Consider the following 15,019-nt stretch of genomic DNA (forward strand, 5'->3'; position numbering starts at 1 on the left):
TGGAGCCGCAGGTGGCCGGGGCTCTGCCCCCGGGGCTGGGGGAAGGGAAGCCAGGGCCCAACATACCATTTTTTATGAATTTTAACTCCGTGGTCAGCTGCGCGACCTGGTTGTCCATCTCTCCAATGGCCTTTCTCAGCTGGCTGCACTCACAGGGGATACCTGCAGGAATCAAGCCACTGAGCAGGCGCTGGGTTCAGAAGAGGAGCACACCCCACCCCCAATATAATCGTTCCTCGGGAGACACCAGGCAGGCCTTCGGGGCCATGAGGATGACGTCCTAAAGGCAAGACCAGGTTTGCAAGTGTCGCCTGGCAGCAGGGCAGGAGGGGGGGGCATGGCCTCCCCAGGGAGGCTGAGGGTGGCCGTGCAGACACCAGGGCCTGGGGGAAGGAGGAACGGAGCCGGCAGAGCCCAGGACTGCCACACGGCGCCTGGAAGGAGGGCAGCCAGCAACACGGTCTACTCCAGAGCTCTGCGGAAGGTGGCTCCTGGGTGGAGCCCGTGCATCTGGGCAGTCCCTTCTGCGTTGCTGGCTCAGCTCGGGAGGGCCCTGGAGAAAGCCAGGGCTGCCACAGGCACACCTGCAGGTAGCAGGTGGGGTGGGGGCGGGGAGGGGCCTGGGCAGGGTGCTGCTAAAGGACTCAGAGTGTCCCTCCCAGGAACAACTCGGAGGGACCCAGGCATCTCCACAGGACGGTGGGGCAGATGGGAGGGGACACAGAAGCCCCAGGTGCGGCATCCAGAGGCCTGGATGGGGAGCAGCTAGGGACCAGGAGCAGGAGGCTGGCGGGAGGCCTTCAGGACCCTCCTGCTGCACAGAGAAGGCCAAGGTGTAAATGGTGAGGGGGGCTTCACAGAGAGGAAGAGCCAGCTGCCATGAGGCAGGACAGATGGAAAAGCACCCACGGTGAAGCAGCAGCAGTAAGCGTCAGCCCTCCTCAGCCTTCCAGGTGGTGGGGAGCCCTGGCCGCCCGCAGCCCGAGCTGCATCCTGCTGTCCTCTCCACCTCAAGGTGAGCTGAGAGGGAGGCCTCGCACAGGGGCCTGCGGGATGTAGCCCAGGCAGGGAGAGGGGCTGCGGCAGAGCCACGTGGCTCTGGGGGCACAGAGAATGGGCAGGAAGCTCCAGCAGGAGTCCACAGGGCTGAATGACGTGCCCCTGAGCCTGCCCAGACATCCCTGGTGGCCCCCAGGTGAGGAACTGGGGACCGCTGCTGGGATGCCTGGGGCATCAGGGTGTGCACCTCTGAGGGGGAGATCCTGGAGCACCCCAGAGATGAAGACCCAGGAGCACAAGCTGTGGGGCGGGCAGGCCTGAGCCTCGCCATGGGACGGCAGAGGGACGGCAGGCCCAGGAAGGGCACCGAGACATCAGGTGAGAGACTAGGGAGAGACCACATCCCAGTGTCATGGAGGCCCTGCCTTCCTGCCCCCGCAGTGTCACTCACGCCTCACAGTGTTAAAGTACAATTTTAATACATTTTATTAAAAATCCTTGGGCTGCTCTGGACTGGGCAAAGGGGAGGTGGGAGGGGTCAGGAAGGTAGGAAAGATGGTGGAACGAGGTGGACGTCATCCCCCTAGGTACATGTATAATTGCACAAGTGGTGCATCTTTACACCACGTACAACCCGAGAATTGAAATGTTGCGCTCCACGTGTGTACAATGAATTGGAATGCATTCTGCTGTCGTCTACAACTCAGTAGAACAGATAGAAGTAATAAAAAAGAAAATCCTCGGGCCGCTATGCCCTACCTGGCTCTCCGTTAGGGCCAGGGGGTCCCATATCACCAGAATCTCCTTTTTGACCTGGAAAAGAATAGCAGAGTCCAGGTCACTGCTCAGAGCTGATGTGTTCCCTGAGTAAAAAGCGTCCCGGTTGAACCTCTTCCTTCGGGTTTCAAGCCTGAGAGTTCCCAGACCCTCCTTTGCAGGGAAGACAGGGAGTGCTCTCTGCATGAACAGGGCCCTGTGTCTGTCCTGGGGCACGAGGAGGCACAGGTGCTTGCTGTTGACTCACTCTGGAAGCCAGGGTATTCCCCGGATAACTCTGCAGGCAGCACCCACAGATCCTCAGCTCCAAGGTGAAGGCGGCTGGCTCGGACGCCAGCTCCTTCCTGACCCGCCCCGCAGCACGGAAATCCAGACACATGCAGGATGGTGGAGCTGGGGTTGGGCTTAGCAACGGCCAGGTCCAGGAAGGGAGGACACACTTATAACCTCACGCTGGAACCCAGGTCCCTCTGCCCTCTCAGGCAGCCAGGAGCGCTGGCCCAACCTCCTGTTAGGTGGGACAACCTGCGTCCTGCTCTGGCTGACTCATCCCGCAGCCTCACAAAGCCTGAGAAACCAAAGCGGGGCGGAGTGGACCGGCATCCTGACGTGCCCGGCATGACTTCAGCGATGAAAACCTTGTGCATCACGCTTGTTGAGAGGAGTGGCTGAAAACACAAACCTGGCCCCGCACAGCTCCGACCCTGCACCCGGGAAGGTGAACCCCTAAGTCCTGCCGCCCGTGCACACTGCCCTCCCCCTCCACCATGGTGGAGCAGCCGCTGGCTCCACCTCTGAAAGTATGCACTGGGGCAGAATTTACAGGCATGATACACAGAAACCAGTAAGACCACCAGGCAAGAAGGTCCATCTACAATTGTCCTCAGATGCTCCGAGCCTGGGAGGGAGTGGGAGGCAAGAACTGCATTAGAATACCTTTAGCACCAATGGGACCGATTTTTCCATGGCGACCCACACTGCCTTTCTGTCCTTTGTCCCCCATGTCTCCTGTAGAAAACAATAAGATGCACAGGTGATCCAACATGCCTCCTGCTTGCCATCTCCCACTCGCACATGCACACACAGACCGAGACTGAAAAACTGCACAGCCCTTAACCTCTCCAAGGTCACACAGATCCTCTGTGACAGTGAAGGCAAGGAGGCATGGTCTGACCTCCACCCCGCACCATGGTGCTTCTCAGCTCTCACTCCCGTCCCCAGCTGAACCAGAACCACAGGACTCCAAGAACACAGAGGGGTGCTCTTGGGAACATGGTCACGGTGCCAGGTGGCACAGCCTGGGCTCCGCCCGGCTGCATGTGAAGGAGACTCAGGAGGGGTAGGGAGCAGGAAGGAGGGCCTGGGTTGCCCCTGCACGCCTCACCATTGGGCCAGCTCCACACCAAAGTGCCTGTTCCGCACTCCCTGCCGGCCCCTGCTAACAGTCACCAGCCCCTCTGCCTCTTCTCCTGTCTCCTGCAGGAGGGACAGGGCCTGGCCTCACCCCACCATGACCCTGCAGGACTTCCCTCTGGTCACTACACCAAGACTGAGAATGGCCGTCTTTGCATGGCCCCAGAACAAACTCAGAGGACAGTTGCTGAATGCCAGGCTCCTCCCCTCCAGAGGCCACCTGCTCCTGCCTTTCCACAGGTGGTCACTGATGGCCAGGCAGACTGACAGCAGGCTCGGGGACTGCAGCAGGAAGCTCAGTTTCATGCCCTCATCCCCAATGTGTCCTGTGTGCCCAAGGATTCGGGATCACTCCCAACCCACGCTGTCACAGAAACAGGGAAGCTCGGGAAAAGCAGGTCCCAAGAGAAGCAGGAGGACCTGCACCCAGTCCAGCGAGCTCTGTGCAGAGATGGACTCCTGGCAGGAACTCCTGCGCTGTGGCGCATGTGGGCAGCTTCCAGAGCACAGAGCACGGCTCGGGTGAGCCACACTGAGTCCAGTGCTGCCCAGGGAAGGGCCAGGAGCAATGCGTTGCTCAGAGCACGTGGGCTCACATGAGTTCTCCTGTGGTCGTACAAGGTCCCTGCATAGCAGTGGGCGGGGCCGTGCCTACTTCAGGGTGGAACCAGGACAGGAACGGAGACCTGCTGATCTGAAACTCAGGGCTGCTTTCCTGCAGGAAGGGCCTGTGGATCAGTCAGAGGAATCAGGACTATAAGGTGGGAACCCCAGCAGTCACTGGGGCCATGTGCAGCTGGGGTACCAGGGAGGGCGGGGCCTGACCAGCCCAGCATGACACTGGTGCCGCAGGTGTGTGTGCCCACACAGCACATGGAGTCTGCTGGGAAACTGGGGAACTATCGGGCAATTGCAACCCAGGAAATTAACCATTTAGAAGCTGAAGTCTCTGAGGAGCATGAGCAAAGGGACAAGGGAAGCATCTGTCCCCAAGGTGCAGTGAACCACTGAACCACCAGGGAGTTGGGAAGAAGAGGGCGAGGTCCCACCCAGGACACAGCTGGCCACTAAGTGAAGAGGTGGGAAGGGGCAGGGACGGAGCTGGCTGGGGAGGATGGGGGCAGTGCAGGCGGACAGGCAGTGTCTAGGAGGTGGCAGGTAGTGGCCGGGTGGCAGAGGTATGTGGGAGGTGGAGTGGCAGGCCCTTGCAGGTGACCACGTGGGAGGGGTGAGGTGAAGACCTGCGGCCTGGGCTGCCAGGCAGGTGATGCTGAGCATCCCTGAGGCTGGGTCGCAGAGGAAGAGGATGCTGGGTAAGAGGGGGACGCTGGGTGTGTGAGGTGGGGGCCAGGCAGGGATGGAGAACTGAGGGTCATCAGTGTGTCGATGGCAACTAGAAATAGGCCCCGGTGATGTCACTCAGGAAAGGAGGGAACCGGAGGGACATGGGAGACAGGAACAGCCTGCGGCCATGACCTGGGGGTGATCAGAAGGAAAATCGGGGAGACGAGGGCAGGGCAGGATGGTGGCAACTACACAGCAGCAAAGGGGAGTCCCTGGGTGGCCAGGGAGGAGCAGGTGGAGCCGAGGAAGCGGAGGCCCCAGGGCAGGGCAGCCCCCCAACATCCACCCGGAGGTGCACCCCCACCAGCTGTCCCCAGTGTCAGCCGCTGGGCGGCCCTGCCTGAGTCAGTGTGCTGTACCAGGGGACCCAGTGTCAGCCATGATCACCAGATCCGCCTGTGACAGCCTGATGGAATCCACCTGCTTCTCCACCAGGAGATTCCTGAGCCTCAGAGGGAAAGTCGAGAGCAGCTTCCCACCAGCCAGTCACCCTCCCCGTCCCAGTAACCCCGCCCCAGGGAAAGAGGTGGTCCCGCCAAGTGTCAGCCTGTGAGTGCCCAAGTGCACTGTGAAGGGACACCAGACCCACTTCTAGACCACAGCTCAGGGCTTGCTTCCCTGCAGAGGGAAAAGCCAGAAGGGATGGGGTGAGGATGGGGGTGCCCCTCTGCCCCTCCCCCAGCACCCTGGGGCTGCACCCAGAGAGATGCAAAGGTCGTTTAGCCCACCTCCTACACCACAGTCCTCCAGGCATTTAAACTCCTCTCTGGAGTCCTACCCCCTGGGGCTGATGGCCTCTGGCCAGTCCAGGGCGCCTTCTGTGGACTGACATGCCCACCGCACTGGGCGCCCACAGGAGGCCCAGCACCTCCCCAGTTCCTTTCCGATGCTCCTTGGGTGAGGCCTTTGGGAGCTGAAGGGGGTTGGGGGAGACAGAGGTGGGCTGCAAGTTGGATAGTCCTCAGGAGGGTGGGAAGACACGGGAGCTCCTGCCGCTCTTGCCTGGGAGAACCCGTGAGAAGGCAGGAGTCTGCAAGGCCTGGCCAGAACCCTGCACGCTGCCCCAGCTGTCTCTCCTCCAGCCTCTGGGGCTGTGCGAGGGGAGTGTCTGCAGCTCAGCCACCCTGTGGCCCCTTGTCTTGGCAGCCCAAGCTGGCCAACGTGCCTCCTTGCTCTGGACTGTTAATGTGGTCTGAGGATGAAAGATGACACAGTGTTTCTGCTCAGCCTCATGCAAAGTGGCTCCACAGGAAAACCCACGTCCCCTAAAATGCATGTCCTGAGGCCCTCCTGCCTGCCCACCCGCCTGGGGACACCTTCTCCTCCGCCTGTCCTCAGCCCACTGACTTGTGCCCAGCGCCCCAGCCCTTCCTGCAGCCTAGTATGCCCCCGGTTCCTGAAACCCCAGCTGAGCCGCAGGAGGATGGCGGGGTGGCCTGCTCTTATTTCCCTCCCGAGACCTGGGGGTTCTGCTTTCCATGCGGTGCCCATGCAGGGTGGTCTGTGACACCCTCACACACTGGACCACGGCAAATTGGGCTGCATGTGGGTCTCACATCAGCAGGAGTCCAGGGCAGGGTGAGCCTGCAGACCTTCCAATGGAGGGCAGAGGCCCAGAGCCCTCAGGATCTGCCCAGGCTCACACAGCTGGTTCAGGGTAGAGCTGGGATAGGGCCAGCCTGCCAACCCCAACCGGAACCCCCCACTCCCTACCCTGCCCCAGCACATAGAGCAAAAGCCTGGCGGATCGTTCCCAATACCCAGGACACCACTGAATCCCTGCCTGGAACAGGGCAGTGTCCCTGCCTAGCTCCCGCTGCAAGAGCCCAGCGAGCCCTCCAGAGGGCCGTCTCTTAAAGGGGTCTCTGGCTTTCCAGATCCCTGGGAAAGATGGGAAGGGAGTGGGGGCCTCCTGCCCACTTGAGGTTGTCTCTCTGAGGCCCCTGAGCTGTGCCTAACAGGGAAGCAGAGGAGCAGCCCGCAGCCCTCACGCTGGCCCTCCCACCCAGACAGCTCCCCTTGGGAAGGTCAGACCCTGAGGCCACAGGGACAATGAGGCCCTTCCCTGGAGGGGAAGCTCCTTCCCACACAAGCACACTCCGCGGGAGACCTCCCCTGCACAGAGGGGTCAACGTGCACCCCTTCCACCAGCTGAAGTGCAAGGTCAGAGGCTAGCAGGCACCTGCTGCTGTAGGAAGCCAGGACCTGAGAGTGAGAACGTGGCATCAGGCCCACCCCGATCACAGAGCCAAACTTTAACAGAATCCAAGGTTGTTGCCAACACCGGGTGCCTGTCACCAGCCAGGTACTGAGCTCAGCTCCTGTCTTACAGAAGCATGGGACCCGTCCCTGCCAAGGGGCACTAGGAGATGAGGCACAGACACAGGAAACTAGATGCTGTGTGGACAGCCGCAGCCAAGCAGAAGGACACAAGGAGAGACATGAGCTCCAAGCCAAGAGCAGCAAGCACTGCCGTGAGGGCCTCAGGGTCCCCAGAGGCCTGCACACCGCCGGTGGCAGGGCCTGTCCCAGGGTGACTCAGAGGCCTGGGCTCCGGCATTTCTAGCAAGTTTTCACGGGTGCAGATGCCACTGGTCCAAGGGCCGCCCTGAAGTGCTGAGGCTTGGGGTGCAAGAAGGCTGGAGGAACAGGAGCCCCAGGAGAGGACCACAGAGCCCCAGGTCTGCACCTCAGCTCCACCACCCAGGAGCTGAGCCACCCCGAGCACACTGCTTAGTCTCTCTGCACCTCTGGGTGTGACGAAGTATGCCGTAGCATACAGACCCCCATGACCACCAGCCCTCCTGACACCCAGGGCTCTGAGCCCACCACCCTGCTGCCACACACAGCCATCTAGCAACCTGCTCAGCAGCACAGGCCCTGAGCCTGGCTCAGTCCTCCCTCACCACCTGTGTGGCTTCTGTACTGTGTTCCTACCTACAAACTGGGGCTGATAGCAGTTCCCCTCCTAGACTGTGGTGGGAAAATGAGAGCCACGGGAAGAGCACCTGGGTGTAGCATGTGGGACAGACTCGTCACCAGCAGCAATGACTCATCATTGGCAGGGACTTTCAGAATCAGGACATCACCCAGGGCTGGACAGATGTGCCCCTGCGCTTTAAGGAACTGTCATGGACACCAAAGCTCGAGGGCACCGACCTAGACCCCAGCAGCTTCTCTGAGTCTCTGGCTGGGACCCTACCCAGCCTGCTCCTTGAAGTCAGCAGGTGCAGGTGAAAGGTGGCAGCAGAGCACTTGGAAGCCCAGGCGATTCTCTTCACTTGTCCCTCATCCAGAGATAAATCAGGACACTCCCGGGACACAGGGCAGGACAGCACTTTCACATGGCTTTGCTGGTTTTAAGCTCACAACAGACTCAGTCTCTGCTAAAGCTAAGTTTTGTCCCTCTAAAAATTCTAAGTTGAAGTCCTAAACCCCAGGGCAAACACTTTTTTAAAAGAGGTCACTAAGGCTAAGTGAGGTCACAGGTTGAACCCTGAACTAACAGGAGGATGTGAGACATCACGGAGGCTCAGCCATGGAGGAAAGTCCATGCGAACCCAGAGAGGCAGCTGTCTGCCAGCCACAGACAAAGGACTCAGGAGAGACCAATCCTGCCAGACTTTGACCTTGGACTTCCAGGCTCCAGATTTGCAAGGAAATAAATCTAGTTGAACTGCTCGTCTGTGGCATTTATTGCAGTAGCCTGAGCACACAACACGCCATTCCTCTGCTCCAGCACTGAGGGAGCTCAGAGTATGCAGAACAACACTGGCCACGCAGCAAGCTAGCCAAGACTAATGCCCAGTGGTTCCAAGTGCAGACACTGCAAGCAGACAGACCTAGATCCAAAGCCAGGTCTCTACCCACAAAGTCTTAGACAATTGATGACACTCTTTGACCCTCAGTTTCCTCATCTGTAAACATTGCCTAATGGTATGCAGCACTTTGGGTCACTATGGATATCAAGAACACAGAATGTCATGTGCATAGCACAGGGTGGGCACCAAATGTCATGGATTCCACTTGGACCGAGGCAGCTTGACTCTATTTCCAGGGTTTCAAACCCCACCCTCAGCTAGGACTCCATCTCCCTGCTGGTCCACACAGAGGGCCAGCAAGACCACCCTCTGCAGGTCCAGGAACTACTGTGCCCTTGAAAACTAGGGCAGACCATCCAGTGCAGACTCGAGGTCACTCAGTACTGTGGGAAGACAAACAAGGCCCCCCCAGACTCCCAAAGCAGGAAACCAGGGACTGAGAAGCCCCACAGAACCGCCTTTCTGTGTCAGCCATGGCTGAGGACACGGGGCAGAGGCAGTGGGACAGCCCCTGGGCAGCCCTCTTTCTCCTGGCCCTTCTGGTTCCTTCTGCCTCACACCCACAGCTTAGACCTACAGACAGGAAAAGACCTGGTCACACTCACAGGAAGGACTTTGGGGGCAGGGTGGACCAGAGAGTGGACAGACTTATCAGACCATGAACAGCTACCACCTCATCCCAGTCCTGCTCTGATCTAACCAACAGAGAAGAGCTGCCACTCACCAAGCCTCTGCCGAAGGCCTCACTGGGCAATACTCACACACAGACACCCACACTGGATGTGGATGTACATGTGCACACACCTATGTACACAGTACACACAGGCACACACTATAAACCCACACACAGACATATCTGCACACTGTGCATATATAAGCACGCCCTTGTGTGCATGCACACTTGGCATACATGTATGCATAGAGACATGTGCATGCATGATATACACATATAAGCATGCATCATGTGCACATGTCATCTTCTCCCATATGCACATGTGTGCTAGACATGTATGTGCTTGTGTGCATACACACACTGCACATATATGGGCATGTGTGCACATATACTCTGTGTGGGCATACACACACACACATACAGGCATACATACACATCATCCATACAAATATGCCTATACAAATGTAACCTTATGTGATAAATATATAATCATATCTGCATGCAAGCATGCACATATACATGCACATGCACAAATACAAACGTATAAACACATGCATGCATGAGTGTATGTATATGTACATATGTGTGTAAATACAAAAAAATTCATAATATACATTTGCACACATAGACACAGACATACACACATACACTGTGTGCACATAGACAGTCTATACACACATATGCTATGTGAATATACACAGACATATATACGGGTGCATACATATACACATCATTACACATACACAAACATGTATTTAGAGACATGTGTACACATGTATGCATACATACACACAAACATACTTGTGCACATAGGCATGCTATGCACATTTATGCATTCATACAAACATACATGCAAAAACAAATACACATACACTGTATATACAGACACCTCACATACTCTATACAGGTACCTATGTTGCGTCTATGCATCCATGAACATAAAACATTATATATGCACTTACATGTGGACATAGACACACATATACCAACACAAATACTGACACATATTTGTGTAAACACACACTTGTGTTTGTACAAACATACATGCATGGCAGTACACGCCACACACATGCATGTATGGTGCACATACACACCACACGCAGAGCACAATGCATGTGCAGAGGCCTACCCTTGATCCTTACACAATCCAAGGCTGTAAAGCTCACAAGCACAGAGCTGGTTTGACCCTACACCTCCGCCTGGGCGGTTCTGGGACCTGCTGCTGCTGTGGGCTTGAACCTGATAGGAACTTCCTGTGGTGTGTTGTGTTGAGGAAGAGGAGAGGGTGAGGCCGTGAGAGCCAGAGCTTGCCAACACTCCTCTCTCTGTGGCAGCCGGACCTCTTCTACAGCAGATGGGGGTTACTGGAAAACACCCCTTGGGGGCTGACCCCGAGCAGAGCGGTGGTGTGGTTGCCCAGGAGAGTGGACCCCACAGAGAGCTCCCCACCCTCCTGCCTCCAGGAAGGTCTTCAGGCTGCTGCAGATGGCAGCCAGCTTTTGGCAAGACCCAGACACGCCTCTCCCACTGCACCCTGGCAGCCCCCAGCACACGAAGAGCCTATGCCTCTGAGCTGAGGAGCGGCTCCCCAAGCGCTGGGGGTACGTGCTGTGCTGTCCTCTACCCCACTCCACAAAGAAAAGCAGGGATGCCTGAGGCTTGTCCAGCAGAGACCCAGGTACCGGGAGGGCAGGCAGCAGCTCACAGCAGGGTGGGCAGTGCTTATTAATTTTAATGAAGCTGTATCACAGTCCTTTGAAGTGGAGATGGGGCACAAAGAGCACTCAGAATCCAGCTTTCTCGGCGACTTTTAATGAAGGGTACTGTGCGGCACAGAGGGCCCCTCGCTGGGGTGGGCCGCCCTCCTCCTTTTCCGCACATTGAGAGGGTCCCAGCTCTGTGACAAAGGAACAAGGCTGCCTCTCGGCTCTTGCCGCATCACGGGTCTGGGAATTAGGCACCGAGAAACTGAGATGACACACACCAGAGGTCACGTCAGCAAAGCCATCTACCCTTTCCATACTGCCTGAGGCTGGAAACTGGGTTGTTCTTGTCTCCGTGGAGAGCGAAGGACAGCAGGAGTCCTGCCCTGCCTGGCTCTAGTTCAGAAAGGCAGGCACCAGCAGCACTTCCTCCCCAGCAGGGGCTGCTACGCGGCAGGGCAGCGGTTCCAGGCAGCCTCTCCGCAGGCCAGGCCCAGCTGGGCACAGCTTGCATCTGGTGAGCTGAGATCTCCAGACCCTGGCCCCTCCCTGTGGGCAGCCCAGCCCCACAGAAGCAGCACCCAGGCCTGTTGATGCGATACAGCAGCTTGGAGTCCTCCCGAAGCCAGAGCTGTGCTTGGCCAGGAGCGTCATCTGCTGCGGCAGAGCCCCCTCTTTGTAGCAGCAGAGAACACAGCCCAACAAGGCAACCAGAAGCCTCAGAACACAGACCTGCTCCCTGGACGCAGGTGGGGCAGCTCCCTCACCTGGGGCCACGTCAGGCACGCAGATCTGGGACTCTCGGTGATGCCGGAATAACCACAGATGTTAAAATTTTTCAGAGATGATTTCTTCTTGAGATAGCTTTATTTTATTTATTTTATTCTTTTAGAAGGGGTTTCACTATGTTGCTAAGGCTGGTTTCTAACTCGTGGGTTCAAGAGATCCTCCTGCCTCAGCCTCCCAAGCAGCTGGGAACACAGGTGTGCACCACTGCACCAGCCTCAAGATCTACTGCAAACAACCGAGTACCCTCCAAATGCCAGTCCCGCACTGAGCCCTGAGACCCAGAGTTGAAAGCAACAAAGTGCATCTGTCCCAGGGACCTGTAGGCTGCAGAGGCATCAGACACATAAAGGAATGCGTATGAGGCACCCCCCCCTGTGGTGCTCACTGAGCAGCGTCATGGTGTCCACTGAAGGGCACTGGTCACTAACTGGCCCACCTCCTGGCGCCACAGGAGAGGTGCCCCCACCTCCAAGCCAGGGGCAGCTGAGGGTCTCAGGCAGTTGACGTGTTTCTCAGATGGATCTCATGTCAGATGGGGGAGTGTTCCATGTGTGACCTGCCGAGCCCTAAGGTGGGAGGCCAATCCAGGCAGTGCGAGGGCCCCGGGGGCAAGCAGCCCCAGCCCCCTCCTCTGCAGCAGTGTCCCTCCAGCTGTTTCAAGCTACAATCACCCTCCACTGCTTTTTCAAAACAGGTTTAAAAATCACTGACACACTTATCTGTGTCTCACACTCACACTAGAGAATTCAAAGCCACCTTTTAGATCACCCCACCACCATTTAAGTAACTTGATGGTATATATGTAATGTCTGTTACATAAAAAATATTCACACTGGGACGATTTTTTCTGTCCAAAATGTTCTACTTTGGTTGAAGTGTAATTTCTCATATTCTACCAGAGCAGAAACAGTACCCAGGGAGATGTGCAGGTAGAGAGGTAGCAGAGAGGGTTCCCCGTGGAGCAGACAGAGAAGCAAGAGAGCACTGAAGGCCGTCGAGGGTCCGGGAAGCACTCGGCAGGACACGCCACGTGGGCCTGAGGCTGCACAATGCCCTCTCAGGGGGCGAGGTGAGCGCACTGGCTGGGCAGGCCCTAGGGCTGGAGCATGGTCCAGGCCACTAGCACCGGGTACTCCAGGAGCCAGCCTGCTGCAGGGTCCTGCACAGAGCAAAGACACAGGGCTCGTGATCCTCAGCAGAGAATTCTATTTTTTTTTTTTTTGAAGAGGGTGGGTACCAGGGATTGAACCCAGGGGTGCTTAACCACTGAGCTACATCCCCAGCCCTTTTTTGTAGTTTATTGAGAGACAAAGTCTCACTGAGTTGCTTAGGGCCTTGCTAAGTTACTGAGGCTGGCTTTGAAATCTCGATCCTCCTGCCTCAGCCTCCCAAGCCACTGAGATTACAGGCATGCACCACCTCACCTGGCCAAAGAATTTTTAAAGGGGTAGGAAAGAGTCAAGTCCACACTGCAGACGCAGCTCTGGTCCCAGGAAGAAGTGGAGCAGACCTGGGACGTCCCCGAGAGATGGAGCCAGAGAACCCAGCAGGGCTCACCCCACAATGCCGTCCACAATGCCACCTGCGCCTGGTGCCTGGCACACACTACGAGTGGCCACCTGCATTCCACAGCGGGCATGGAAGCCTGCCAGGCCCGGGGAGAGCAGCAGGGCCTGATCCTCGGCCCTGCCCACCAAGGCTGCCTGAAAAGGGAGGTGGCACAGGGCCTGCAGAGACAGGTGGCACCAGTGTCAGGACGGAGACTAGAGGTCATCTGATCCCTGGGCTTCCAGAAAAGTGCCTGCTGCGGGGCCCAAGCGAAGGGTCCACCCTTTAGTGAGAGAGAGGGGGGAGGGACTCTCAGGAGAACATGCCTGAGGACCCAGGGAGGGGAGGCCACCAGCCAGAGGACATACCTGAGGGACAGAGGGCAAGGGAGGCTGCGGAACCTCCCAGGACTCAAGGCCACGCAGACTTAAACAGAAAAGGGACTGGAAGGAATTGAAGGCAGAGCTTGGCCGTAAGTACAGTTGTGTTACAGCGGCTAGACACACACCAGGGGCTGGAGAGAGGCAGCCTCGGGGCCACCACGAGAAGCCGGTGCTAGTTGCTGTGTCCACTCGGAAACTGCATCTAGACAGAGCTGGGAGAGTCCACTGCCTGGTGGCCCAGGACCTGCACTTGTGGTCCAACAGAATCCGAGGTGAAGCAGGAGTCCAGCAGAGGTTCCTAGGGGAAGGCAGCTTCAACCCTCGTGGAGCTTCTAAAAACTCCTGGTCTCCTTCCCAGGTCCCAGGCCGTGAGCCTGCGAAGGCTAGAGCTGTCCTTCAGCCGGGGGCCAGCTCTGGCCCTCCGTGTTGGTCTCGAGGACGCCCCTGCCGTGCCCTGGAGAGCTCAGCAGGCGCTCCACTGGCCCTCTCCTCATAACCTAGCCCTCCAGCGGGCAGCCCTGGAGCTTCCGAGCCAGGCCCAGAGGCCACAGCACCAGGGGCGCAGCGGAGCCTGGAGAGTGGTGGGGAAAACGACACTCTGGAAACCTCCGAAGGACCCTCCCATGTTCTCCCAAACTAGCAAAACTCATGGGTCACTAGTCCCCCAACCATTTCAAAAGGAGTATCACCAGTATAAGTAGCCATCAAGAAAAAAGTGACATTGGCCACAACTCCAGGGAAACATTTGTCAGTGACTAAAGATTGAAGGAAGAATCCTCTTTCTGCCAATGAGAAACTGAACATTTTAACTGGGAAACGGAACTGGTGCGAATAATGGCTCACAGAAGACTCAGGATGGCCAGAGGCATAACTGGTAAAATTTTATACAGCAAAAATTTAAAAAAAAAAAAAAAAAACAGTCCAGGAGCCTGGCCACAGTTGATACCAAACTCAAGGATGAAAAGCTGAAGGTTTCTCTCTAAGATCAAGAACAAGACAAGGGTGCCTTTGGTTGCCACATCTATTCAACATGAGCACTCTAGGTCCTGGCCAGAGCAATTAGGAAGAAAAAGAAAATTAGAAGCTTCCAAATTGGAAATAAGTAAAGTTGGCTCTGTTTGCAGATGGCACAGTCTCGTAGGTAGAAAAACCCTAAGACCCCACCCAAAAGGCACTCCAATAAACAAATTCAGTAAAGTTGAAAGATAAAAAGTCAAAATATGAAAGTCATTATTATTTCCATAAGCTAATGACAAACTATCCAAAAAGCAAATTCAGAAAGCAATGTCATTTCAGTAGCAACGACAGGAAGGAGGAACTTAGGAATGAATTCAACGAAGGAAGTGACAGATCTGGATACTGAAAACCGAGAACCATGAGACTCTGACGAAAGGAAGAGAACACCAATGAACGAAAGGAATCCTGTGTTCATGAATCGGAAGAATTCATATTCTCAAAGGGTCCAGACTGCCCCAAGCAATCTTCAGATTCAGGGCACCCCTATCAAAATTCCAATGACATGTTTCACAGAAAGAGAAAAAGCAACCCTAAAATTCACACAGAAACACA

The 15,019-nt window shown here is 56.5% G+C and overlaps 1 protein-coding gene across 4 annotated transcripts in view; it reads right to left on the bottom strand.

The window, feature by feature from the left end:
• Window positions 1–15,019, bottom strand: part of Colec11 (collectin subfamily member 11) — a 31,516-nt gene that overhangs the window by 975 nt on the left and 15,522 nt on the right. For 2 of the 4 annotated variants that reach the window (XM_078029727.1, XM_078029728.1), the window contains exons 4-6: window positions 2,713–2,784; window positions 1,759–1,812; window positions 67–162 (exon numbers count right to left, since the gene is read on the bottom strand). In XM_078029727.1, the coding sequence (XP_077885853.1) occupies window positions 67–162; window positions 1,759–1,812; window positions 2,713–2,784 (222 nt within the window). The remainder of the gene's footprint in view (window positions 1–66; window positions 163–1,758; window positions 1,813–2,712; window positions 2,785–15,019) is intronic. The other 2 variants (XM_078029729.1, XM_078029730.1) reach the window with 1 other exon arrangement.

This window comes from Ictidomys tridecemlineatus, chromosome 12 (assembly GCF_052094955.1).
Source record: "Ictidomys tridecemlineatus isolate mIctTri1 chromosome 12, mIctTri1.hap1, whole genome shotgun sequence".
NCBI lineage: Eukaryota > Metazoa > Chordata > Mammalia > Rodentia > Sciuridae > Ictidomys > Ictidomys tridecemlineatus.